This window comes from Anolis carolinensis, chromosome 4 (assembly GCF_035594765.1).
Source record: "Anolis carolinensis isolate JA03-04 chromosome 4, rAnoCar3.1.pri, whole genome shotgun sequence".
Lineage (NCBI taxonomy): Eukaryota > Metazoa > Chordata > Lepidosauria > Squamata > Dactyloidae > Anolis > Anolis carolinensis.
In genome coordinates this window covers 109883-135232 of record NC_085844.1, presented here as the reverse complement: position 1 = coordinate 135232, position 25350 = coordinate 109883, and the positions used below count along the sequence as shown (strand labels likewise).

Genomic DNA, 25350 nt, shown 5'->3' with positions numbered 1-25350 from the left:
TTTTTTTAGTCAGTGTTTTCAATACATTGCGATGTTTTGGTGCAAAATTTCGTTTCGCCCACATCTATGGCAGGCATCCTCAGAGGTTGTGAGGTATGAAGAAACTAAGCAAGGACTCCAACAACTATCGTCAGACTACACAGAGAAGCCATTGAAATTCACAAACATGTAGACAACTTGAACAGAAAGGAGGAAACCATGAAAATGAACAAAATCTGGCTCCAAGTATTAAAAAAACTCAGAAATCAGAACAGTAAATAAGGAGCAACTCTCTGAGACATGGGAACTAGGGGCAGCTAACAAAGGATGCCCCCAGGCAGAAATTAGCCAGTAGATGAAGCCATTCAATGCAAATTAGGGTGATTAACTGGAACATTTACGCTTGCCTCCAACTGACAAGAGTTCTTCCCTCACCCTGGACTTCCCACAGATATATATAAACCTTCCTGCTTAGTTTCTCCATACTTCACAACCTCCGAGGATGCCTGCCATAGATGTGGGCGAAACATCAGGAGAGAATACTTCTAGAACATGGCCAGACAGCCCGGAAAACATACAACAACCCTGTGATCCCGGCCATGAAAGCCTTCGACAACACTTCCTGGAGGGCTGCCTGGGAGGGTGGGGGCGTCTCCTTCTCGGGAGGCTTTCCCGCAGAGGCCGTCTCTCGGGAGTGCTTTGATTGTGCCTTCTCTCATGGCATAAGGGGGTTGGACTGGATGGCCAAGGCCAACCCTTTCGGGACCCCAATGTTTCCCTTCCCTTCCTGCCTCCGAAAGAGAAGAGGGCGGGCAGGAAAGGGCTTGGGGTGAAAGAAACCCCTCCCCCCCCCCGCTCTGGCCTGTCACTCAAGGAGGCAGGCCGCGCTGCCGGCGAGAAGGCCTTCTCGGCTGAGCCGGGCGCCTCCTCTTTGGCCGCGAAGCACTCGCTCGAGGAATGCGCCATTGACAGGCAGGGAGAGAGAGAGGGAGGGAGGACACTCCACCCTCCTCAACCCCCTCACAAGGCCACCTCACCTCATCGCCGTCCTCTTCGCTCGCCTCCGTCGCTCCCGCTTCGTCCTCCTAAAATGGCGGCGGCCAAGGGGGCGGGGCCTGAATGATGTCACCACTCCCTCAGGCGAAGCGGCGGCGGCCTTTGGGCGCGGGGGGGCGGGGCCTCTGCTGAGCTCCCGCGCTCCTGATTGGCCGCCCGAGATGCTGGATGGATGACTGACGCTCGAGGGAAGCATCCCCCTCCCTCTCTCCCTCTCCCGCGGAGCTCATTTGCATGTTTAAAGGGGAAGCGGCCAATTGAAGGGTGTCCCCTTTTCCTCGGGCTTTGAGTCCCAGAAGTCAGAAACAGTAGGTAGCCCCGCCCTGTTGGAGTGAGCAGGTCAAAGCCAGCCTCGCTTTGAGGAGAGTGAGTAGGCCGAAGCCCGTTGGCGGTACCTTTTACCTCAGGGCGGGAATTAATTCCTCTGTCAGTGTGAGGTAAACCCTGTGTGAGAGAAACCTCTTGTTTTGAAGCTCCCGTGTGTGGAAGATGCTGCGTGTAAACCTGTAATGTATTTATTTATTTGTGTCATAGAAACCTTGTTATTATAAATTACCTCAGGGAGGGAATTAATTCCTGTCAGTGTGAGGTAAACCCTGTGTGAGAGAAACCTCTTGTTTTGAAGCTCCCGTGTGTGGAAGATGCTGCGTGTAAACCTGTAATGTATTTATTTATTTGTGTCATAGAAACCTTGTTATTATAAATTACCTCAGGGAGGGAATTAATTCCTGTCAGTGTGAGGTAAACCCTGTGTGAGGGAAGCCTCTTGTTTTGAAGCTCCCGTGTGTGGAAGATGCTGCGTGTAAACCTGTAATGTATTTATTTATTTGTGTCATAGAAACCTTGTTATTATAAATTACCTCAGGGAGGGAATTAATTCCTGTCAGTGTGAGGTAAACCCTGTGTGAGGGAAGCCTCTTGTTTTGAAGCTCCCGTGTGTGGAGGCTGCTGCGTGTAAACCTGTAATGTATTTATTTATTTGTGTCATAGAAACCTTGCTATTGTAAATAGTTCAACGCTCTTATTTTACTTATTTTACTTTTCAAGTTTACGGGTGTTGCCTGTGAAGGAGGATCTGGCCTGGGCCTTTCATATGGATAACTTCGCCTCTCTTATCTGGGGTTGTTGGTGATACAATGGTATATTATCTTTTAAATGTTTGGACTTCAGGAATTACATCCGAATAGTCTCTCGGCAATACTGTCTGCGGGATTCCAATAAATCAGATATGGGCCAACTTGGGCCCTGCTTCCAGTTGTTTTGGACTCCAATTCCCAGCATTGCTGACAGCCTCAGGCCCCTCAGGAAAGGGCCTGAGGCTGTCAGGAATGCTGGGAGTTGGAGTCCAAAACAACTGGACGCAGGGCCCAAGTTGGCCCAAGCCTGCAATAAATCCTATTGACAAAACGGCTAACAAACCAACTTCAATGCACGCTTGGGGATATCTAAATCTATATACAGTGTTCCCTTGCTACTTCGCGGTTCACTTTTTTCTTTTTCTTTTTAATTATTTATTGCGTTCACGCCTGACTTTTTGACTCTCCAGTAGAAAAGAAAAACCAATAATTCACAGTTCACTTTTCGCTGTTTCACAGGTTTTGGGGTGTGTGCAAAGGGTTTTGGAAGGGAGAAATAAAGGGAGAGGAGGGAGGGTAATAATAATAATAAGTTTATTTATATCCCGCCACCATCTCCCCCGGAAGGGACTCGGGGCGGCTCACAGGAATATCAAATACAAAACAAAGGTACAAGTACAGTAGAGTCTCACTTATCCAACGTAAACGGGCCGGCAGAAGCTTGGATAAGCGAATATCTTGGATAATAAGGAGGGATTAAGGAGAAGCCTATTAAACATCAAATTAGGTTATGATTTTACAAATTAAGCACCAAAACATCATGTTATACAACAAATTTGACAGAAAAAGTAGTTCAATACGCAGTAATGTTATGTTGTAATTACTGTATTTATGAATTTAGCACCAAAATATCATGATATATTGAAAACATTGACTACAAAAATGGCTTGGATTATCCAGAGGCTTGGATAAGCGAGACTCTACTGTAATTCGCAGTTCACTTTTCGCTGTTTCACAAAATTTGGGGGTGTGCAAAGGGTTTTCAAGGGAGGGAGAAATAAAGGGAGAGGGTAATAATAACAATAATAATAATAATAATAATAATAATAATAATAATAATAAGTTTATTTATATCCCGCCACCATCTCCCCAGAGGGGACTCGGGGCGGCTCACAGAAATATCAAATACGAAACAAAGGTACAGTACATCAATAAACAATAACATACACCAATTATAATATTTAAACATTAACCCAAAAAAAATGGTTCAACACACTTACTAAAAACATGGAATTAAAAATAGTGAGGTTGTCATGGCAAATTAACAAAGTGCACATTATAAGTAGCGAACTCAGAAGCATAGATAAAGTGCCACATATTCGTTTGAGGTCACTTTGGGATGAGAAGAGCCCTGAGCTAATGTCAAGTAACCAGAAGTGCGACCAATACACAAAGGTCGAGGGGGAGAGACGATCACAAAGGTAGGAGGGTCCCAAACCGTTCAGGGCTTTAATAATAATAATAATTTTATTTTTGTACCCTGCCACCATCTCCCCAGAGGGACTTGGGGTGGCTTACAGATATAAAACCAACATACAACATTGTAGGTAATCACCTGCACTTTGAATTGGGTCCAGAAAATGAACATAGGGAAGGGTTGGAAATAAAAAAGGGTTATTTAGCTTCCATCCTTCTTCTCTGCCGGTGTACTATGTATTGTAACTGCTAAAATACAGACTACATTGTAGTAAGTGGTCTGTGGTTTACTCTCCTCCACACATAGGATAAATATAGTGTCCCTACTTCGTGGATTTTCACTTATTGCGGGTGGTCCTGGAATATAATCCCTGCAATAAGTGAGGAAACACTGTATACAAAATAGGAACATGGTTTCCTTTGGGTTGTTGTATGTCTTTCGGGCTGTGTGGCCATGTTCCAGATGTATTCTCTCCTGACGTTTCGCCCACATCTATGGCAGGCATCCTCAGAGGTACCTCACAACCGCTTAAGCGGCTGAGTGGGAAAAGGAAGGGCCCTGAGGCTGTGACAACCTCTGAGGATGCCTGCCATAGATGTGGGCGAAACGTTGGGAGAGAATACTTCTGGAACATGGCCACACAGCCCAAAAGACATACAACAACCCTGTGATCCCGGCCATGAAAGCCTTCGACAACACAATGGTTTCCTTTGTTGTTGTTAGTTTACTGGTTGCCATGGAGATGAGTACTCTGGGAGGGGCCCAATAGCCAAAGAACACAGGCATTTCTGGACTCTTTGGTCTCTTGACTCCCGGAGGCCTTTGCTGCCTGGGCCAATGAGGGGGATTCTGGGAAATGGAGTCCAGCCGGAACTTATTTTAATGGCAATCATGGGGAATAAGAATATTGCTGTGAAGAACCAAGATCTATTTAAAGTAATGATCCTAGCAGGAGATGCAGTAATAGCCTGGGGATGCATAGATGAAAAAAGTGGAATTTAGAAAATTGGAATAATTATTTATTTGAGCAAGTCCAATCAGATATTGCATGTATAACTCAAAATTTGTTTCATGGCCGGGATCACAGGATTGTTGTATGTTTTCCGGGCTGTATGGCCATGTTCCAGAAGTATTCTCTCCTGACATTTCGCCCACATTTATGGCAGGCATCCTCAGAGGTTGTGAGATTGTTAACTTGTATTCAGTAAAAAAAAATTTAAAAAGGAAATGGGAGTCCATCCATCCTGAAAAATCAGAGGAGTGTGTGTGTGAGGGGGACGGGGGGGGGGGGACGACGACCCTGTTTTAGCGAAAACGTTGGAGCTAAAAATGCCAGAGCAGGAAAATGGAATTACCATAATACAGTAGTCTCTCACTTATCCAACATTTGCTTTTCCAATGTTGTGGAATATCCAACACAGTCTGCCTCCCGCCCAGATCCACAGCTGTTTCTCTAGGCAGCAAAGATGGACTTTTCATGGATTTAATTTCCTACAGTGTTGTTACTATAAGTTCATTTTATGCAATTCTATCTTTATTTATAGTCAATTTGTTAGTAGCCAAGTTTTTTTAGTCAGTGTTTTCAATACATTGCGATGTTTTGGTGCAAAATTTGTAAATACAGTAATTGCAACATAACTTTACCATGTATTAAACTGCTTTTTCTGTCAGTTTGTTCTAAAACATGTTTTGTTGCTTAATTTGTAAAATCATAACATAATTTGACATTTAATAGGCTTTTCCTTAATCTCTCCTTATTATCCACCATTTTTGCTTATCCAACGTTCTGCCAGCACATTTATGTTGGATAAGTGAGATTCCACTGTATTATTGTCACCCATTATCATGATCATCATTATTATTGTTAGACATAGTTGGAAGAGACTCCAAGGACCATCCAGCCCATTTCCCTTCTGCCAAGAAAGAAGACATAATAGAAGCCCTCCCTACAGATGGCCATCCAGCTTCTGTTTAAAGACCTCCAGAGAAGGAGACCCACAGGACTCCCATATTCTATTATAGCATTATAGAGTTGGGAGGGATCCTAAAGGTGATCCAGTCCAACTCCCTTCCGCCAAGCAAGAAGACACCATTTGATCCCTCCCAGTCATCTCGGTGATGATGATGATGAATAATATCATACTACCGTAGAGTCTCACTTATCCAACATAAACGGGCCGGCAGAATGTTGGATAAACGGGCCGGCAGAATGTTGGATAATAAGGAGGCATTAAGGAAAAGCCTATTAAACATCAAATTAGGTTATGATTTTACAAATGAAGCACCAAAACATCATGTTAGACAACAAATTTGGCAGAAAAAGTAGTTCAATATGCAGTAATGCTATGTAGTAATTACTGTATTTATGAATTTAGCACCAAAATATCACGATATATTGAAAACATTGACTACAAAAATACGTTGGATAATCCAGAATGTTGGATAAGCGAGTGTTGGATAAGTGAGACTCTACTGTAATTCCATCTTCCTGCTTGGCAGAAGGGGGCCTGACTGGATGGCCCCTGGATGGTCCCTTCCAACTCTGTGAATCGAGGAAGGAGGAGGAAGAGAAAATAATGGAAAATACTATAACAGTAACTCCCTCTCCCAACCTGGGGCAGATGGGGGTCTGGATGGATGGCCCAAGCTCCCCCTCCTTCCTCTGCTGCTCCTGGGGGTCTCCGTGGGAGAAGGCATGTCCAGCCTGGATCCAGGAGGGATGCTTCCAAAGGGCTGCCTTTGCAGCGCTCTTGCCTGGGGCCCCCGTCCTGCGAGAAAACCTCCTTCACACTAGGAAGACTGGGAGCTGAGGGGGAGAGAGAACTCGCTGCCCGACTTCCACAGAACATCCCTCTTTCGCCTGTTCCACATACATATAAATGAACTAATGCAATATTTCCCAACATCTATACAGGTATTGTACCTGGCTATGCCATTCCCTCCTTCTTTGCATCCCCTTACAGTGACTTCCCATCCTTTTGGTGCAGGAGCAGTCAGAAGGCGTGGAGCAATGATCCCTCACAAACTAATATTCATGCAACATAAAGGCAGATCAGATAGCACATCAACTTCTGAAGAATTGGAAACCCAACCTTGCCACCAAAGTAGAAAGGAAACCAATAGTCAGACAACCAGATAATGAGAACAACAACCTCCACGAACCTTTTACATCTACTGAATTGGACATAGTCTTCAATAAATGTAAAAAAGGCAAAGCAGCTGGCCTGGACGATCTACGGATGGGACACATTAAGAACTTTGGCCCAAAAGCAAGGTGCTGGCTGCTGAAGCTGATGATGAACAACTGCATTGCATCCTGTCAGATCCCCAAAATCTGGAGGAAAGCAAAAACCATAGCCATCTTGAAAACAGGCAAAACCCATAATGATCGAAAAAGCTATAGAGCAATCTCTATACAATGTTCTGGAGAGACTTATTTTGTATAGAAGTATGGAAAAATAGACCCATGTATGATGCCACAGCAAGCTGGCTTCAGGAAAGGTAAAGCTTCACATCACAAGTGTTGAACCTGACTGATTACATAGAAGATGGGCTTGAAAGACAGCAGATTAAGGGAGCTGTATTCATAGACCTTTCAGCAGCTTATGTCACTGTAGATCAGCACCTTCACCTGTGAAAAATATCACAAAGGATGACCACCTCATCCGCTTCACAGGAAATCTGCTACAAAACAGGAGCTTTTTTGTTGAGTTCCAGGTTCAAAGAAGCAGATGGAGCAAACAGAGGAACAGCCTGCCTCAGGGGAGCATGCTTGCTCCATCAATGTTTAACATTTACACAAATGACCAGCCACTGCTGGAAGGGAAGAGAGTTTCATCTATGTTGATGATCATCATGCCATCACCGCCCAAGTAGAGCTTTGAAATGGTTGAACGGAAGCTCTCCAAAGCTTTAGGTGTTCTTACTGCCTATTACAGGGAAACCACCTGATTCCTAATCCATCTAAAATGGATTTCCACCTTAAGAGCAGACAAGCATCTCAAACTTTGAGGATGACCTGGGAAGGAATCCTACTGGGGCATTGCAGCACACCAACACACCTGGAAGTTACCCTGGATCATGCTCTGACCTACAAGAAGCACTGCTTGAATATCAAGCCAAAAGGGGGTGCTAGAAATAACATCATACGAAAGCTGACTGGCACACCCTGGGGATCACAACCAGGCACAGTGAAGACATCTGCCCTTTTGCTTTGCTACTCTGCTGCTGAGTATGCATGCCCAGTGTGGACCACATATCACCACATTAAAACAGTGGATGTGGCTCTTAATGAGACATCCCACATTATCTCAGGATGTCTATACCGCACACCGCTTGAGAAATTATACTCTTTAGCCATTATTGCACCACCTGACATCCGCTGGGAAGTAGCAGCCAGCAATGAAAGGACCAAGGCAGTGACATCTCCGGCCCATCCCCTGTTCGGACATCAGCCAGCACACCAACACCTTAAATCAAGAAATAGCTTTCTACTAAGATCTACATAGATAATCGCGGGAATGCCTCAGCATGCAGAAGTGGCAGGCTTAAAACCCGGAACCTCAATCCATGGCTGAGACCAGATGAGAGACTCCCTCCTGGGCACACATAAGACTGGGTGACTTGGAAGGCGCTGAACAGACTGCGCTCTGGCACCACAAGATGCAGAGCCAACCTTAAGAAATGGGGCCACAAAGTGGAGTCCACGACATGCGAGTGTGGAGAAGAGCAAACCACAGAGCACTTACTTCAATGCGGTCTGACCCCTGCCACATGCACCATAGAGCAACATCAAAGGCACTCCAAATGGCCAGCTTCTGGTTAAAGGACATTTAGCATAATGCCAAGTTTTTAAATACATGACAACTCTGTTCACTTCTGATACGATAAAAATCCTTTTGATAAGAGACAGCCATGTACAGTTCTTTCTTGCTATTACACTATTTTCCCATTCTTCCTTCTAGCATGATAGTTGTTGTTTATAGGTTCCATACAAAGATTCTGACAGATTGTTATGAAACGATTTGATGTTATTTGAGAGACTGCATCTCCTCCTATCAGCCCACCGGAGCCCTGAGATCTAGAACTCCCAGGACCGCACAGCATGGAGACATGGCATAATAAACTTTAACTTTCCCTAACAAGTGTATCTTGGGAAAGTTAACGAGGGAGCTGAACATATCTCTTTGCGGAGTGGGTTGCAGAGCCACGGAGCCACCACCGAAATAGCCCTCTCCCTCGTTCCTACCAAGCATACTTGTGACGGTGAAGCGACCAAGAGGAGGGCCTCTCCTGAGGTTTCCCAAGGTCCATACCCTTCTCTGGGTGCATTTACACTATGGAATGAATCTCTTGGACCGCACTTTAAATACCATAGCTCCATACCATGTGTTCCTGGGAGTTGTAGTATCCCAAGGTCCATACCTTTCTCTGGGTGCATCTGCATTGGAGAATAAATACAGGAGGGACCCATTTTTAATGCAATTATTATTATTACTATTCTTAGTATTGTTATGCCATGCCTCCATGCTGTGTAACTCCCAGGTCTTCACAAGTTTTCCAAGGTCCATACTCTTCTCTTGGTGCATTTTCAATATGGAACGAATGTCCTTGCACCCCAATTATATTTCCATGTCTCCATGTGATGGCGTCCTCCTGGGAGTTATAGTTTCCAAGGTTCATACCTTTCTTAGACCTCACTTAGAATTAGACTGTGTCCAGTTCTGGGCCAAACAACTGAGAAAATGGACAAGCTGAAACACGACCAGAGAAGGGCAGTCGGAATGACCTAAGGTTTGGAAGCCAAGCCCTATGAGGAGCGGCGGATGTTTAGCTTGGAGAAAAGAAGGCTGAGAGAAGGAGGGCATCTTGAAATATTGGAAAAGGTGTCACAATTCATTCAAACCATGTATCATATTTTTGTGAGAGAGAGGAGCCTGGAAAGCTTTCTCCAAGATGGCATCCTCAATGCCTGGCTCCATCAGAATGAGGCCCCAAAGGAGAAGCCACGAATACAGCCAAAGGCCCCAGATATGTTCCAGCACAAAGGAGGAGGTTAATGTTAAACATTATCTTCTAGAATTTTGGATGTTGGACTCGAGACCAGGGTTTTTTTTGTGTGTGTCAGGAGCAACCTGAGTTGCTCCTGGAGTGAGAGAATTGGCCGTCTGGAAGGACGTTGCCCAGGGGACACCCGAATGTTTTTACCATCCTTGTGGGAGGCTTCTCTCATGTCCCCGCATGGAGCTGGAGCTGATAGAGGGAGCTCATCCGCGCTCTCCCCGGGCGGGATTCGAACCTGGCAGCCTTCAGGTCAGCAACCCAACCTTCAAGTCACGAGGCTTTTATCCCCTAGGCCACCGGAGGCTCCTGAGACCAGGTCTCAGCCATGAAAATCAAGAAGGGGTCTGTGGCAAAGTCACTCTCTCAGAAAACGCTGTGACCAATCATAAATCAAGTATGAGTTGAAAGAACACAAGAACGGTCATTACTCCGCTGTGGTTTTGGCATTGGACCTTGACTCTGGAAGCCAGGGAACGGATCACAGAATCATAGAATAGTAGAGTTGGAAGAGACCTCATGGGCCATCCAGTCCAACCCCCCGCTAAGAAGCAGGAAATTGCATTCAAAGCACCCCCCCCCCCCCACTTGGCCTTGGATCCCCACTTGGCCTTGGAAAGCCCAGCTGGCCTAGGGATAGGCACAGTCTCTCGGCTTCAGAGGGAGACTACAGCAAAGCTATTGGTTTAATTTATTGGCAAATCTATAGAATCATAGAATAGTAGAGTTGGAAGAGACCTCATGGGCCATCCAGTCCAACCCCTGCCAAGAAGCAGGAAATCGCATTCAAAGCAGAACTGTTTTGCGTCGGTGCTGTGTTGTGACAAATAGCAAGCTCACAGCCACAAACTCATCCAGAGCAGAGGCAGCCTGGCTCTCGGGGAAGTTACTTTTTATGGCCTGGATTTTAGGACTGTATCTCGGAGTCCAAATGGCACCAAACAATCTCTTAATTGACAGTAACAACGCCAACGTCTTGACAAACTGTAGATCTGGGTCCTTTCAAAGCAGCATATCCCCTACCCTTGGCTGTAAGATTTCTAAAGCTGTTTGCCGATGAAGATGCCAATGGAGCTTTGAAAGCTTGATTGGCGCACACCTGGTGGGTCTCACAGGGCTCTTTTGTGGAAGTGGTGTGATATTACATTTCACGACCACAGTCAGAGCTCCACATTTGTGTGGTTTACGGCCTCAGGAGCCTATGAAAGTGGAAAAGTGCAAAGATCTCTATGATGTCTCCAAACCTTCTTCATCCTGTTGACTCGATTTTAGCACAGGCAAAATTCTAAATACACTTCCGTTACATTTTGCTTTTTTGAAGCTGTGTTTTTCTTCAGAAAAGGCTGCAAAGCTCCAAACCATTTCCATTTTATGATGGATGGCAAATTTAGTGAATCATCCTATCTAGTCAGTTTTTATCATGAATTTCAAAAGTCACGACTTGTGTTTTAATCTTTGTTCAATGTATTTGTATATGCATTTTATAGAAATATGTTTTAATATGTATATTTTAAAGAAAGTTTTAGATGATTATATGTATTTAGCTGTTGTAACCTGCCTAGAGCCACAAGGAGAGGCAGGAACAAAATAAAATTATCACCATTTATCTTGTAAATGACACCTGCAAACATGGAGGGACGGCTGACTTGAAATGCTGGAGTCAGATGTGTGGTAATGAAAACTAAAGTCATTCCCAAAAAAGCAATAGACGATCAAAACACAGTATATATTTAACAACTGAAACATTAAAATCAAACCCAGAGTGATGTGACCAACACAATAGGTGGAAAAAGGATATCCAAAAGGACCTTAGATGATATATTAAACCCAGCTCTATCTGCCTTTCCAGTATGATATTTCAATCCTTCTAAATCATCTTTTCGTAAACATGTTTATTAAGAAAACGAGAAACATAGTAAGTTTAGAACATCTAATGCTAAAACTATTCAGCTCATTGTGTGGCTGCCACAACTACAAAATGTATCAGAAAAAACACACCAATGAAACACTCCTATATGGATACACAAAGTACACTAACAAATGAACAAACAGACCTGGGTCTATTTCTAAGAACTTTACACCGAGTTGATTGTATCCCTTATTATTCAACTCCCCTTAATCCTATGTAAATACACTTCTGCTTTTAGCAACGCTCTTCTAATTCATAAATTCAACAACTGTTATTTGCCCGTTGTCTTGAAAAAGTGATAAAGAAGTCCCAATCTTTCTTGAAATTGATCAAAGATTTATCTTTAATCGGCAGAGTCACTTTGTCCATCTCTGATAATTCACGGATCTTCATCAGTCAATCTCCTTAGGTGGGATAACAATGTCCTCCCATTTCTGAGGCTAAACGATGCTTGCTGCAGTTATTGTATATTCTAGGCATTTCCCAATTTTTGTTTCTAGATTATTGTCCAGCATTCCTATGAAACAAAACTCCAGGCTCATTGTAAATGTAACCTTAACCATTTTCATTTGGCATCATATGCATTGGAGTCCAATATTTCCGGACTTTTTTGCAAAGGAACCACAATATGATAGAAGTATCTCAACGTTGTGCTCCCATTTTTCAGCATTTACAAGCTTGGCCTTTGTTTGTCTTAGAACAGAGCCTTCAAAACTCTGTGCCATGACACACAAGTGTGTCACCTGTAGTCCACAGATGTATGAGTGAAGTTCTTTCCAAATTCCAAGCATTTCTAGGGTATCTCCCCAGTATGAGTCCTTTGATGTTTATGTAGACCTGAACTATGAGTGAAGTTCTGTCCAGACTGCTAACTGGAGCAACTTACAGGAAGCAGTCAACTCCCCTGTTTAAGATGCTCAATTGGCTGCCATTCACTTTCCAGTCCCAATTCAAAATACAGGTAATCACCTACAAAGCGTTGAACGGTTCGGGACCCGTCTACCTTCATGACCGCCTTTCCCCCTATGAGCCTGCATGATCTCTTCGATCTTCTGGAGAGGCTCTCCTCTCCTCCTCACTATCACAGGCTTGGCTTGTTGGAACGAGGGAGAGGGCCTTCTCTGTGGTGGCCCCTCAGCTCTGGAATTCCCTCCCTAGGGAGATTAGACTGGTTCCAACCTTGTCTGCCTTTATTAAACAGATGAAAGTGTGCATTTGAACAACCAATAACATGATAGACCCCTTTCATTGAGATACTGTCTCCTCGCACTTTATTTTCCCTCCTACCTATCCTACCCCAAACTATTTCAGGTAATGCTTCGACACTTGTCCAGGCACTTGATTGATGGTCTTAAAACTACACACTTTTTGGCTTGACTGTCCTAATTTCATCCATGGATGGTGATGTTCGTTTTTATTATGGTGGCAGGATAGAAAAATAAAATATTATTAGATTATTATTTCTCCCCAGTATGAGTCCTTTGATGTTTATGTAGACCTGAACTATGAGTGAAGCTCTGTCCTCACTCAAGGCATTTATAGGGTTTCTCTCCAGTGAGTTCTTTGATGTGAATGTAGACCTCCAATCTGAGTGAAGCGCTGTCCACACTCCAGGCATTTATAGGGTTTCTCCCCCGTGTGAGTCCTTTGATGTGAATGTAGACTTCCACTCTGAGTGAAGCTGTGTCCACATTCCAGGCATTTATAAGGTTTCTCCCCAATGTGAGTCCTTTGATGTGAACGTAGATGTGTACTACGAGCAAAGCTCTGTCCACATTCATGGCATTTATAGGGTTTCTCCCCCGTGTGAGTCCTTTTATGTGAATGTAGGCCTGAACTATGAGCGAAGGTCTGTCCACATTCCAGACATGTATAGGATTTCTTCCCAGTGTGAGTCTTTTTATGTGAATATAGACCTGAATTATAAGCGAAGCTTTGTCCACATTCCAGGCATTTATAAGGTTTCTCCCCAGTATGAATTCTTTGATGTGCACGAAGACTTTCCCTCCGAGTGAAGCTCTTTCCACATTCCAGGCATTTATAAGGTTTCTCCCCAGTATGAATCCTTTGATGTCTGTGTAGACCTGAACTATCAGCAAAGCTCTGTCCACACTCAAGGCATGGATAGGATCTCTCCCCAGTATGAGTCCTTTGATGCGATCGTAGGCTTGAACTATCAGTGAAACACTGTCCACATTCCAGGCATTTATAAGGTTTCTCTCCAGTATGTGTCCTTATATGTGATCGTAGACCTGTCAGATGACTGTAGCTCCGTCCACATTCCAGGCATTTATAGGGTTTCTCCCCAGTATGAGTCCTTTGATGTGAACGTAGATTTGTATTACGAGCGAAACACTGTCCACATTCCGGGCATTTATAGGGTTTCTCCCCAGTGTGAGTTATTTGATGTGAACGTAAACTTGTACTACGAGCGAAGCTCTGTCCACATTCCAGGCATTTATATGGTTTCTCCCCAGTATGAATCCTTTGATGTGAATGTAGACCTCCACTCCCAGTGAATCTCTTTCCACACTCCATGCATTTATAGGGTTTCTCCCCAGTATGAGTCCTTTGATGTGAACGTAGACTTCCACTCCCAGTAAATCTCTTTCCACACTTCAGGCATTTATAGGGTTTTTCCCCAGTGTGAATCTTTTGATGTACACATAGACCTGAACTCTGAGTAAAGCTCTGACCACACTCCATGCATTTATAGGGTTTGTCCCCAATGTGAGTCCTCTGATGTTTATATAGACTTGACTTTCCAGTGTAGCTCTTTCCACACTCCAGACATACATAAGGTTTCTCCCCAGTGTGAGTCCTTTGATGTGAACATAGACCTGAACTATGAGTGAAGCTCTGTCCACACTCCATGCATTTATAGGGTTTGTCCCCATTGTGAGTCTTTTGATGTCTACGTAGATTAGAACTATGAGTGAAGCTTTTCCCACACTCCAGGCATTCATAGTGTTTCTCCTCCGTGTGAGTTCTTTCATGTTGCTGCAGATGATCCCTCCTAGTCAAACTCCTTCCACCATCCAGGCATTCAGATGCTTTCTCCTCCATGTCAACAGTGATATGGGTGTTTAATTTAATAAAGATACTTGACTCTTCTTTTTTCCTTTATTGTCTGTAAATGAAGTCAAGAATTCAGATCATCACCTTGAGAAAATTTCCTCTTCCTATATTATTTGTTTCCTTACTGCATCCAAGAGTTCACGCCAAAGAGTCCTTACTGCCCTGGTAAAAAAGAAGCGAAAGATCAAGGATGAAAGCCAGAAACCTCCTTTACCTCCAAGATTTCCCCCCTTTCCCTTCATGGGTCATGTTGAAAATGGAAATACCAAGAAATGCAGACACTGGAGTCTCCAGCACACACACAGATACCAGCAAAGGGAATCAATTATTCTTTTAAAAGAAGGGAATTAATCCAGTAAGAGGGAGTGCTTGAGGAAGAAAATAATGAATGATAGAAGGAAAAAATGAGGAACTTCTAATTTTGGGTCATTCCTTTGATTTCAGTGGGCTGAACACGGAACAGAAGGCAGCCAGCCAGAAAGAAACAGTTACCCTGAATTACCAGGATGTGCTAAATACCAACGGACACAAATATTACTGGGCTGCTTCCCATCCCATAAGGACATATGCCAAAAATATTTAAAAGCAATGCAATGCTTTTGGGTTGGAAAGATCAGCCATTTACAAGAAACGTTGCCCAGGGAACGCCAGACTGGATTTACTCAGTCTCAGACTCTTTCTGCGTCCCCCATGGTTTGCCCCTGGAGGGTCTGCCTCCAGGGGCAAACCAAGAATGGGCAACTTGGAAGTCCCTAAATAGACTGAGAAGCGGAGTGGGCAGATCAAAAGACAACCTGGCAAGATGGCACTACCTGGAGGAATCTTCCACCTTGTGTGACTATGGAGCTGGACAAACAACTCCTCATATGTATGCTTGCCCACAATGCCCTGCCTCATGCACGGAGGAGGAGTTGTTTAAAGCTACGGACAATGCGATTGCTGTTGCCCGCTTTTGGTCCAAAACTATTTAGCTGTTTGTGATTCCTTTATTTTATCACTTTTAAACTTATTTATTATGCAATGCTTTTGACACGAAATAAAAAAGGACATATGCCGTGGCAGTAGAAGCCACAGTGAGTCCCAAGTCTGCTTTCTGCTTTCCAAATTTTCTGCCTTTTCCTAAAGGAATCCTGCAGCCAGCAAAGACCCTGACTCTCCACCCACCCAATCCAAAACCACAGTGCACCGTGTTTGAGAACGAAGCCCCCTTTGGGCCCTTCTTTCCCTTGGCTCAGCCCCAGGTGGGATGCAAAGATAACCACAGCTCCACCCATAATGCCTTTTTCCTGGCATCTTTCACCTTTGCCCACTTCCCCTTTTCTTCCTTGTCCTCTCTCCAGGGGAAGATTTTCAGCAGCTGAAGGAGAGCTAGAGAAACACAGGTTTTTCATGCAGGGTCCTATTGCTGTGACCAATGCAATAAATCCCAACTCTGAGGAATCCCCCCATAGAAGCAACCTCAGATATGTCTAAGCATAGGCAAAACAGCCTGAAAAGGGGAAAGCAGATCAGCCAGTCTTCCCCTGTGCATTAAATAAAAACATGGGACTGTTGAGTCTGGCCTCTCAAAAGGAAATCCTAAAAAAACTGAAGTCTGTGGGGAAAAAGTGTGCCCTGGATGCCCTTTAGAAGATGCCTTTGTACTTCTGGTTTCGGCATGGCGACAGGCAGAATGGTGGAAGTCTTCATCCAGAGCCATTAGCATAATTTGTGTGGTTCACCCCAGGAGGCTTGTAGATCCAGATAGATTTCTGATGGCTCTTGGGGAATTTCCTGCCTCCTCGGTAAGTGATCTTGTTGATGCTCTGGTCTCTTGCTGGAATAGGGAGATTACTTACTTCCCTCATAGTTCGAGGATGATGGTCCTCCACTTCTGGTGTCTTGGGGTGTGTCCGCAGGTGGCTGAAGAGATCTATTCTTGATCTGCATGTTCTCCCGCAGTGAGGACATCGGTTTCCAGGTGGAAGGCGGTTCCGGTCAGGGTTGGCTTGACGGGCCTTCCTCTTGGCATGTTTCTCCCTTAGGCCCTCCATTTGTGCCTCTTCGAACTCCGCAGCACTGCTGGTCACAGCTGACCTCCAACTGGAGCGCTCAAGGGCCAGGGCTTCCCAGTTCTCAGTGTCTATGCCACAGTTTTTAAGGTTGGCTTTAAGCCCACCAACATTACATTTCCCATTCTTGAGTTTGGAGTAGAGGAGCTGCTTTGGGAGACGGTGATCTTTGGGCATTCGGACAACGTGGCCTTTAGTCCAGCGGAGTTGATGGCGTAGGAGTATGGCTTCAATGCTGGTGGTCTTTGCTTCCTCAAGCCCACTGACATTTGTCTGCCTGTCTTTCCAAGGGATTTGCAGGATTTTTCTGAGGCAACGCTGATGGAAACGCTCCAGGAGTTGAGTGTGACGTCTGTAGACCGTCCACATTTTGCAGGCGTAGCGAAGGGTTGGGAGGACAGTGGCTTTGTAAACAAGCACCTTGGTATCTCTACGGATGTCCCAATCATCAAACACTCTCTGCTTCATTCGGAAAAATACTGCACTCGCAGAGCTCAGGCGGTGTTGTATTTCAGTGTTAATGTTGACTTTCATCATCATCATCATCATCATTTAATTACTTATTAACTGCCCTCCATCCAAGATGCTCTAGGCGATTTGCAAGATAAAATTGTAAAGGATAAAAATACATACATACAAATATTGATAAAATTAACATAGATTAAAAGCTCTAGTAAAGAGCCAGGTCTTGAGTGCTAGGGTCAAAGGCTTGTCGTAGGTGGAAAAAGGCCTGTTTGCTGGCAGCAGCGACCTTAGCTTCCATTGTCAGCTGCGAATCCAAAACGACACCCAGGCTCTTAACGGTAGGCGAAGGAGATAGGGCAGCACCATCGAAGGTGGGTAGCAAGTGGGTCAGACCAGTCGAGCGGCCATGCCAGAGACTCTCAAGTCTTCGCCAGGTTCACCTTCAGTCTACTAGCACGTAGCCAGTTCGACAGAGCCTCCAGACGTAAGGTGAAATTGTCTGGTATTGACGTTGCTCCAGGCTCCAAGCGCAGAAGGAGTTGGGTGACTTTAGTGGAGAGGTGGCTGCCAAGGTAGCGGAAATGGTCAACGTTTTCTAATGTTACACCATTAAGCTGTATTCCTGGCATTGCAGAGGGGTTAGCTGGTGCCTATTGGAAGAGCACTTTGGTTTTCTCGATGTTCAGTGAGAGGCCGAGTTTCTCGTATGCTTCTGCGAAGGTGTTGAGAGTGGCCTGTAAGTCTTCTTCTGAATGAGCACAGACTACGTTGTCATCGTCATATTGGAGTTCTATAATAGATGTTGTGGTGACCTTGGTTTTGGCTTTGAGTCTGCTGAGGTTTAAAAGCTTGCCATCTGTCCGATAGATGATTTCCACTCCGGTGGGAAGCTTCCCATCAACAAGGTGAAGTATCATAGCGATGAAGATGGAAAATAAGGTAGGAGCAATGACACATCCCTGCTTGACACCTGATTCCACCTTAAATGGGTCACTTTGGGAGCCGTTGCCATCCAAGACTGTTGCCATCATGTCATCATGGAGGAGCCGGAGGATATGTTGTCGAAGGCTTTCATGGCCGGGATCACAGGGTTGTTGTATGTCTTTCGGGCTGTGTGGCCATGTTCCAGAAGTATTCTCTCCTAACGTTTTGCCCACATCTATGGCAGACATCCTCAGAGGCTGTGTGGGCGAAACGTCAGGAGAGAATACTTCTGGAACATGGCCACACAGCCCAAAAGACATACAACAACCCTGAGCCGCAGGATGTTCACAAATTTGTCAGGGCACCTGATTTTTTGGAGGATGGTCCAGAGCGCGCTGCGATTCACTGTGTCAAATGCCTTTGCAAGGTTAATGAATGCCATGTACAGAGGTTGGTTTTGTTCCCTGCATTTTTCTTGGAGCTGTCGAGCAGTGAAGATCATGTCCACTGTTCCTCTGGAGGGATGGAAGCAATTCTGGGATTCTGGTAGGGTGTCTTCTGAGACAGGAAGAAGGCAGTTTGCAAGGGAGTTGACTAGGGCAATAGACACGATGCCTCCTGCTGAGTGTCCGCTCTCGGATAGCCCTCTCAGTTCTTTGCGGACAAAGTCACTCTGATCCATTCCTACTTTAGGCAAGCCCCCACACTAGCAGCCTTCACTTGAAAACATGGCTCTTTCGCTGCGCTTTTGGAGAGTAACCATTTTATATTTTCCGTTACTCCCCCTAATATCTATCCTCCAGAATACCCCACTCCCTTATGACCCTGTTCGCTGTGGTTTTTATTTTTATGTCTTTCTCACCCCGAGTTTTAACTTAATGTTCATGTGGTCTGCCCTTGTTTTTATTGTCTCCTTGTTTTATTTTGTAATGGATATTATTTACTGTATTGTTTATTGTATTGTGTTCTGCTGTTCTTTTATATGCTGTTTACATTGTATTGTTTTGGGTGTGGCCCCATGTAAGCCGGCCCGAGTCCCCGTTGGGGAGATGGTGGCGGGGTATAAATAAAGTTTTATTATTATTACTTTCATACCATGTTAACGGCAGTCTCTGAGGATGTAACACGAACACCTGCTTGTCCAGTTTTAATTGATTCATTTCAATTGGTGCCGCTTGAGGATGTGGACGAGACCCTTGGAGACGCGACAGCAACCACATGCATCCTAAACCCTTACCCATCCCGGCTGGTAAAGCAGGCCAAAGAGGGTTTGGCAGAGTGCGTGAAGGTGCTGGTTAATGACTCCTTGCAGGAAGGCAAGATTCCAGCCAGCTTAAAAGAAGCTGTAATAAAACCACTGTTGAAGAGGCCATCACTGGACCCCACTCAATTAGGCAACTATTGGCCAGTTTCCAATCTTCCCTATTTGGGCCAAGTCATGGAACATGTGGTTGCCTTGCAACTCCAGGGATTCTTGGCAGACACTGATTTTCTAGATCCAGCACAGTTTGGCTTTAGGCCGGGACATGGAACCAAAACGGCCTTAGTCGCCTTAATAGATGATCTACACTGGCAGGGGGAGTGTGTCCTTGGTTCTCCTGGACCTCTCCGCAACCTTCGACAGCATTGACCACGGTATCCTTTTGGTACGCCTCACAGGAATGGGGCTAAGAGGTACTGTTCTGCAGTGCCTCCAGTCCTTCCTGGAGGGTCGGCCCCAGAAAGTGCTGTGGAGACACCTGCTCAGCGCCACAACCATTGTCTTGTGGCGTCCCGCAGAGTTCAGTAGTATCCCCCATGTTGTTTAACATTTACATGAAACTATTGGGAGAGATCATCAGGAGTTATGGAGTATGGTGTCATCTGTACACAGATGATGTCCAACTCTGTCACTCCTTTCCACCTATCACTAAGGAGGCTGTGCAGGTTCTGAACCGGTGCTTGGCAGCTGTGTCAAAATGGATGAGGACAAACTAATTGAAATTGAATCCAGACAAGACAGGGGTCCTCCTGGTGAGGCATAAGTCCGAACAGGGCATAGGGTTACAGGCTGTGTTGGATGGGGTTAGACTCCCCTTGAAGGCATAGGTTCGCAGCCTGGAACCCCAGGACTAAGTGGTGGCTAGGGGAGCTTTTGTACAATTAAATCTTGTGCGCCAATTGTGCCTGTACCTTGGGAAGCCTGACTTGGCCACAGTGGCCCATGCTCTTGTTACATCTCGAATAGACTACTGCAACACGCTCTACATAGGGTTGCCTTTGAAGACTGTTCAAAAGTTTCAACTAGTCCCAACGGGCGGCAGCCAGAGTGCTCACTTGAGCGGTGTACAGGGAGCACACCACGCCTCTGTTACGTCAGCTCCACTGGCTGCCAGTCTGCCACTGAGCACAATTCAAAGTGCTGGCTTTAGCCTATAAAGCCCAAAACGGTTCCGGCTCAGCTTACCTGTCTGAACAAATCTCCCGCTATGATCCACTTCAGAGGTTAAGAACATCTGATGAGGCCCTGGCTCCCAATCCCATTACATTTGCAAGCGCGACAGGGCTTTCTCTCCCTAGTGAAATCAGATTGGCCCCCTCCCTTCTGTCCTTTCGGAAGAACTCAAAACATGGCTGCGTGACTAGATATTCGAGCAGCAAATTCAGCAATAATAATAATAATGATTTAGGTGTCAGATAATGGTCAGAACCTGGACTATGACCTAGAATTGTGTAATTTTAAATGATGTTTTAATTATCTGTTTTAATTGTAATTTGTGTCTATAATTGTTGTTTTGGCATCTAATGATTGCCGGTTGTGAAGCCGGCCTGAGCCATCCCACGGGAAGGTGAGAAGGACGGGATACAAATACATGAAATAAATAATATGGGAGAGTAGAAAGGCTGTGTAGTAGAAAAAGAGGGGATGAATGAAAAAGATACATAGCAGATTAAATATAAATAATAAGTATATTGAATACTAACTTACTAACAAATAGGTTTGAAGTAATAGTCTTCTAAGAACAGTTTGACAATAAAAAGAAACAACTAAACAGAAACAACCAAGAAGAATCTTCAAGCAGATAAAGAAAGAAAATAACCAACTAGAAGCAAAGATCCAGCATAAGAAGACATAATTATTAGGTTTAAAGGACATAGAAGAAACATAGACTTTCCAAAAAATGTAGTAGTGTAACAATGAATATTAGGATACTAGAAATCAAAAACTGAACAATATAATTTAAAATTTTAATTACCTGCCCTCTTTATCACCCTACTTTTTTTTATTTTCCAGACATTTGTTAAAATCTATGAAATTAATCTATTAAATTACGAACAATAACATTAATGAATCTACCTTCCCTCCCCTACCTCCCTACTATGAAAAAAATAATTAATTTTTACAAGTGGTCTCTAAAAGTTCCCAAATGTTCTCTGCTTCTGAAAGGCTTCCCAAACTTGGAACACATTTTTGCTGTGTAATCAATGCAAACTGACTCCACCTCCACCTCAATTCATGCTCTGGAATGTCTGGGGCAGTGGCTCTCAACCTGGGTCCTCAGATGTTTGGGCCCTACAACTTCCAGAAATCCCAGCAAGTTATCCAGCTGGTAGGATTTCTGGGAGATGTTGTCAAAGGCTTTCATGGCCAGCTCACAGGGTTGTTGTATGTTTTCCGGGACTGTATGGCCATGTTCCAGAAGTATTCTCTCCCGACGTTTCGCCCACATCTATGGCACGCATCCTCAGAGGTTGTGAGGTATGGAGAAACTAAGCAAGGAAGGTTGATATATCTGTGGAAAGTCCAGGGTGAGAGAAGACCTCTGCAGGAGTCTACCATATACCATGCAGCTGTGGACAAGTCTACATAGGGACCACCAAACGCAGCACCCAAACACAAGTCAAAGAGCATGAAAGGCACTGCAGACTCACTCAACCAGAGAAGTCAGCCAGAGCAAAGCATTTGATAAACCAACCCGGACACAGTATATTGTTTGAAAACACAGAAATGCTTGACCACTCCAACAACTATCATGTCAGACTACACAGAGAAGCCATTGAAATCCACATGCATGTGGACAACTTCAACAGAAAGGAGAAAACCATGAAAATGAACAAAATCTTGCTACCAGTATTTAAAAAACTCAAAAACCAGAACAGTAAATAAGAAGCAGCACTCTGAAAACAGAGGAGTTCCAGACATGAATCAATCATGGGCAGCTAACATCTCCCAAGAAGGGATTCCCCCAGGCAGGAAGCAGCCAGGCCTTGAAGCTGCAAGGCCATTAAATGTTAATCAAGGTGATTAACTGCAACATTCACACTGGCCTCCAGCAGACAAGAGTTCTTTCTTTCTCTCACCCTGGACATCATTCTACAGGGATATATATAAACCCCACTCGCCTAGTTTTCCAACAGACCTCACAACTTCTGAGGATGCCTGCCGCAGACTTTGGTGAAACGTCAGGAGAGAATGCTTCTGGAACGTGGCCAGGCAACCCAGAAAACTCACAGCAGCCCATTATCCTGATTACCGGGCTGGGCCGCTTGCTGCAGGAAAACAGCCCTGGGCTCTCTGAGGGCGACAGGAACACGGAAGGCACCGCAGACCCACTCAGCCTTGTGGGCGAAATCAGCTGGAATTACCCACACGCTTCAGGGTTTCAATGGCTTCTCTGTGTGCAGTCGTCTGCCCTGGTGGTTGTTGGTGAGCGTGGTCAGAGGGCGGCAAGGCCGAGAGCAAGCCACGGGAGGAAAGGCCAAGACCCGCCCGGGGAAAAGCGTTCTTGCCCTTCATCGAGGGAACCACGGGCCGCGGAGGGAAGCGGCGGCGGAGGGAGAAACGCAGCCCACAAACCCGCTCCAGGCCCACCGAGGAGACCCGACCGACGCTCCCTTCAGCGAAAGACAAGAGGAGCCCTCTCACCATGCAGCTGTGGACAAGAAGTCGGCCGAGGGGCCCTCAAAGGCGGCGGCAGCAGCAGCAGCGGCGGCAGCCTCGCCCCGGCAGGAACCCAGGGAGGAACCCCTCGGTCTCCGCTTCGGGCGGGCGCCGCTTCTCCGCCTCACAAAGGACAAAATGGCGGCGGGAGGGAGGGAGGGAGAGGCTCTGATGACAGTTAACGAAGAAGCCACGCCTCCTCCTCCTCCTCCTCCTCCCCGGTGCCGGCCTTCGCCCTCCCATTGGCCGAGCCCGTCACGCCCCGCCCATGGGACGCCCCCATTGGCTGCAGCTTGGATTGACGGGTTGCAAGGAAAGGCTGGAAAGAAGAAAGGGAGGCGGGAAGGCTGAGGGGAAAATGGCGCCGCCCGGCTCCTTCCCAGAACCATCTCGAGGCCCGCTGAGGAGACCCACCCGAGGCTCCCTTCAGCCAAGGACGCGACGAAGCCTCTCCCCTCGGCGGGAGTCTCCCGCATCCCACGCAGCTGTGGGCAAGAGGCCTCCAGAGGGGCCCCAAAGGAACAAGGAATCGGGGAAGAGGAAAGAAGGCCCCGCAGTCAGTCAGGCAGAGGCGTCCGCCTGAGGGACCCGCCTGGGCGGAGCAGGTGATTCCTGGAGAAGACAGCGATGCGACACAGAGAAGCCCCCGAAACCCACAAGAGGCAGGTGGGCACGGGCGCAGCCTGGCTGGCCCCCCGCGTGGAGGAAGGTGAGCATGAGCCAGGAAGGCCAGGCGCCCGCGGAAAAAGCCAATGCGATTTTGGCCTGCAGGCTGCAGCCATTGTTTTTATTTATTACAGTAGAATCTCACTTATCCAAGCCTCGCTTATCCAACATTCTGGATTATCCAACGCGTTTTTGTAGTCAATGTTTTCAATATATCGTGATATTTTGGTGCTAAATTCGTAAATACAGTAATTACAGCATAACATTACTGCGTTTTGAACTACTTTTTCTGTCAAATTTGTTGTATAACATGATGTTTTGGTGCTTAATTTGTAAAATCATAACCTAATTTGATGTTTAATAGGCTTCTTCTTAATCCCTCCTTATTATCCAAGATATTCGCTTATCCAAGGTTCTGCCAGCCTGTTTAGCTTGGATAAGTGAGACTCTACTGTAATAATAATAATAATAATACAGTACAGTCTCACTTATCCAACATAAACGGGCCGGCGGAATGTTGGATAAGCGAATATGTTGGATAATAAGGAGGCATTAAGGAAAAGCCTATTAAACATCAGATTAGGTTATGATTTTACAAATTAAGCACCAAAACATCATGTTTTACAACAAATTTAACAGAAAAAAGTAGTTCAATACGTAGTAATGTTATGTTGTAATTACAGTATTTATGAATTTAGCACCAAAATATCACAATATATTGAAAACATTGACTACAAAAACGCGTTGGATAATCCAGAATGTTGGATAAGCGAGTGTTGGATAAGTGAGACTCTACTGTAATAATAATAATACTTAAAGTGCAAAAGACAAAGAGTGAATACCATAAAACCACAATGCAGAGCAGAAGAGAAAACTGGCAAAAGGCGGCTCTCCATGGACAGCTTTCAGTGTGTATGTCAGAACTTTTACAGAACAATATTTACACTTTTGTACAAAGAACAACATTAGACGTACAGATTCTATGTAAGTACATTGGATTCACAACAACCTACAGTTACATTGTCTAACAAACAAAGGGGGATTACGTTTTTACTCAGCATTCACTCACATGGACATGCATTCATCCTCATGCATACACCACCATTTCTCCATCCTTCCTCCGTGAAGAACATCTCTTAGGCCAGACTGCTTCCTTGCAAATCTGCCAACACACAGTTCCAAAACTCCTAAAACGCCAAAACTTCAAAGTGCCAAAAAGAACACGACTCCAAAGCGCACTCCTCGCTCTTCCCTGGAGAAAAGGAGGCGCAGTGTCCGGATTCCCGCTTTCCCGTGCAGATCGGACACTCTCCAAAGGACACCATCCCTCTCGTTCCCAGTGGAGCAAAGTATGGCGGGTGGGCCAGGCTCCTTGGGTTGGCCATACCTTTTGGAATGTCATACGGTCTGTTACACAGCAATATTTCACTGATGTTGTCCCAAAGTTGTAAAATACTGACAGACGTCTTCCATGCTGTAACATGTTGATTCCACCTGTTTCCTGGCAGATGTCGACTCTTTTTGACTGGTGTCAGCAAACGCAAGCACCTCTGTGTTGACTTCCTTCTTAACATTGTAAACATTTCCTTAACCTAAAGAGCCATTTTCTCTGATTAATGTGAACACATTTTTCCCCAAAAGTTCAACTGTTAATCATTATCACAGGTCTCATCAGCAATTTTCATTAC

The 25350-nt window shown here is 45.2% G+C and overlaps 2 protein-coding genes across 4 annotated transcripts in view; both read right to left on the bottom strand.

Moving 5' to 3' along the window:
• Positions 1 to 23114, bottom strand: part of LOC103281601 (zinc finger protein 135) — a 32764-nt gene extending 9650 nt beyond the window's left edge. Inside the window, exon 1 of one of the 2 annotated variants that reach the window (XM_062979812.1) lies at positions 22982 to 23114. The gene's annotated coding sequence lies outside the window, so the exon portion shown is untranslated. Of the gene's footprint in view, positions 1 to 1016; positions 1220 to 22981 lie in introns of those variants that run through there. The other variant, XM_008123513.3, reaches the window with a different exon arrangement.
• Positions 2689 to 23121, bottom strand: LOC100563181 (zinc finger protein 420). Of its 2 annotated transcripts, none has more exons than XM_016998621.2 (2): positions 22982 to 23121; positions 2689 to 14797 (listed from the first exon to the last, which is right to left on the bottom strand). In XM_016998621.2, exon 2 carries the CDS (start codon positions 14621 to 14623, stop codon positions 13094 to 13096), a length of 1530 nt encoding a protein of 509 aa, XP_016854110.1. In that variant the 5' UTR covers positions 14624 to 14797; positions 22982 to 23121; the 3' UTR covers positions 2689 to 13093. The 2 variants fall into 2 exon arrangements, with proteins under 2 accessions (XP_016854110.1, XP_062835881.1); XM_062979811.1 differs by lacking the exon at positions 22982 to 23121 and adding an exon at positions 21900 to 21917.
• Positions 23122 to 25350: the final 2229 nt, after the last annotated feature.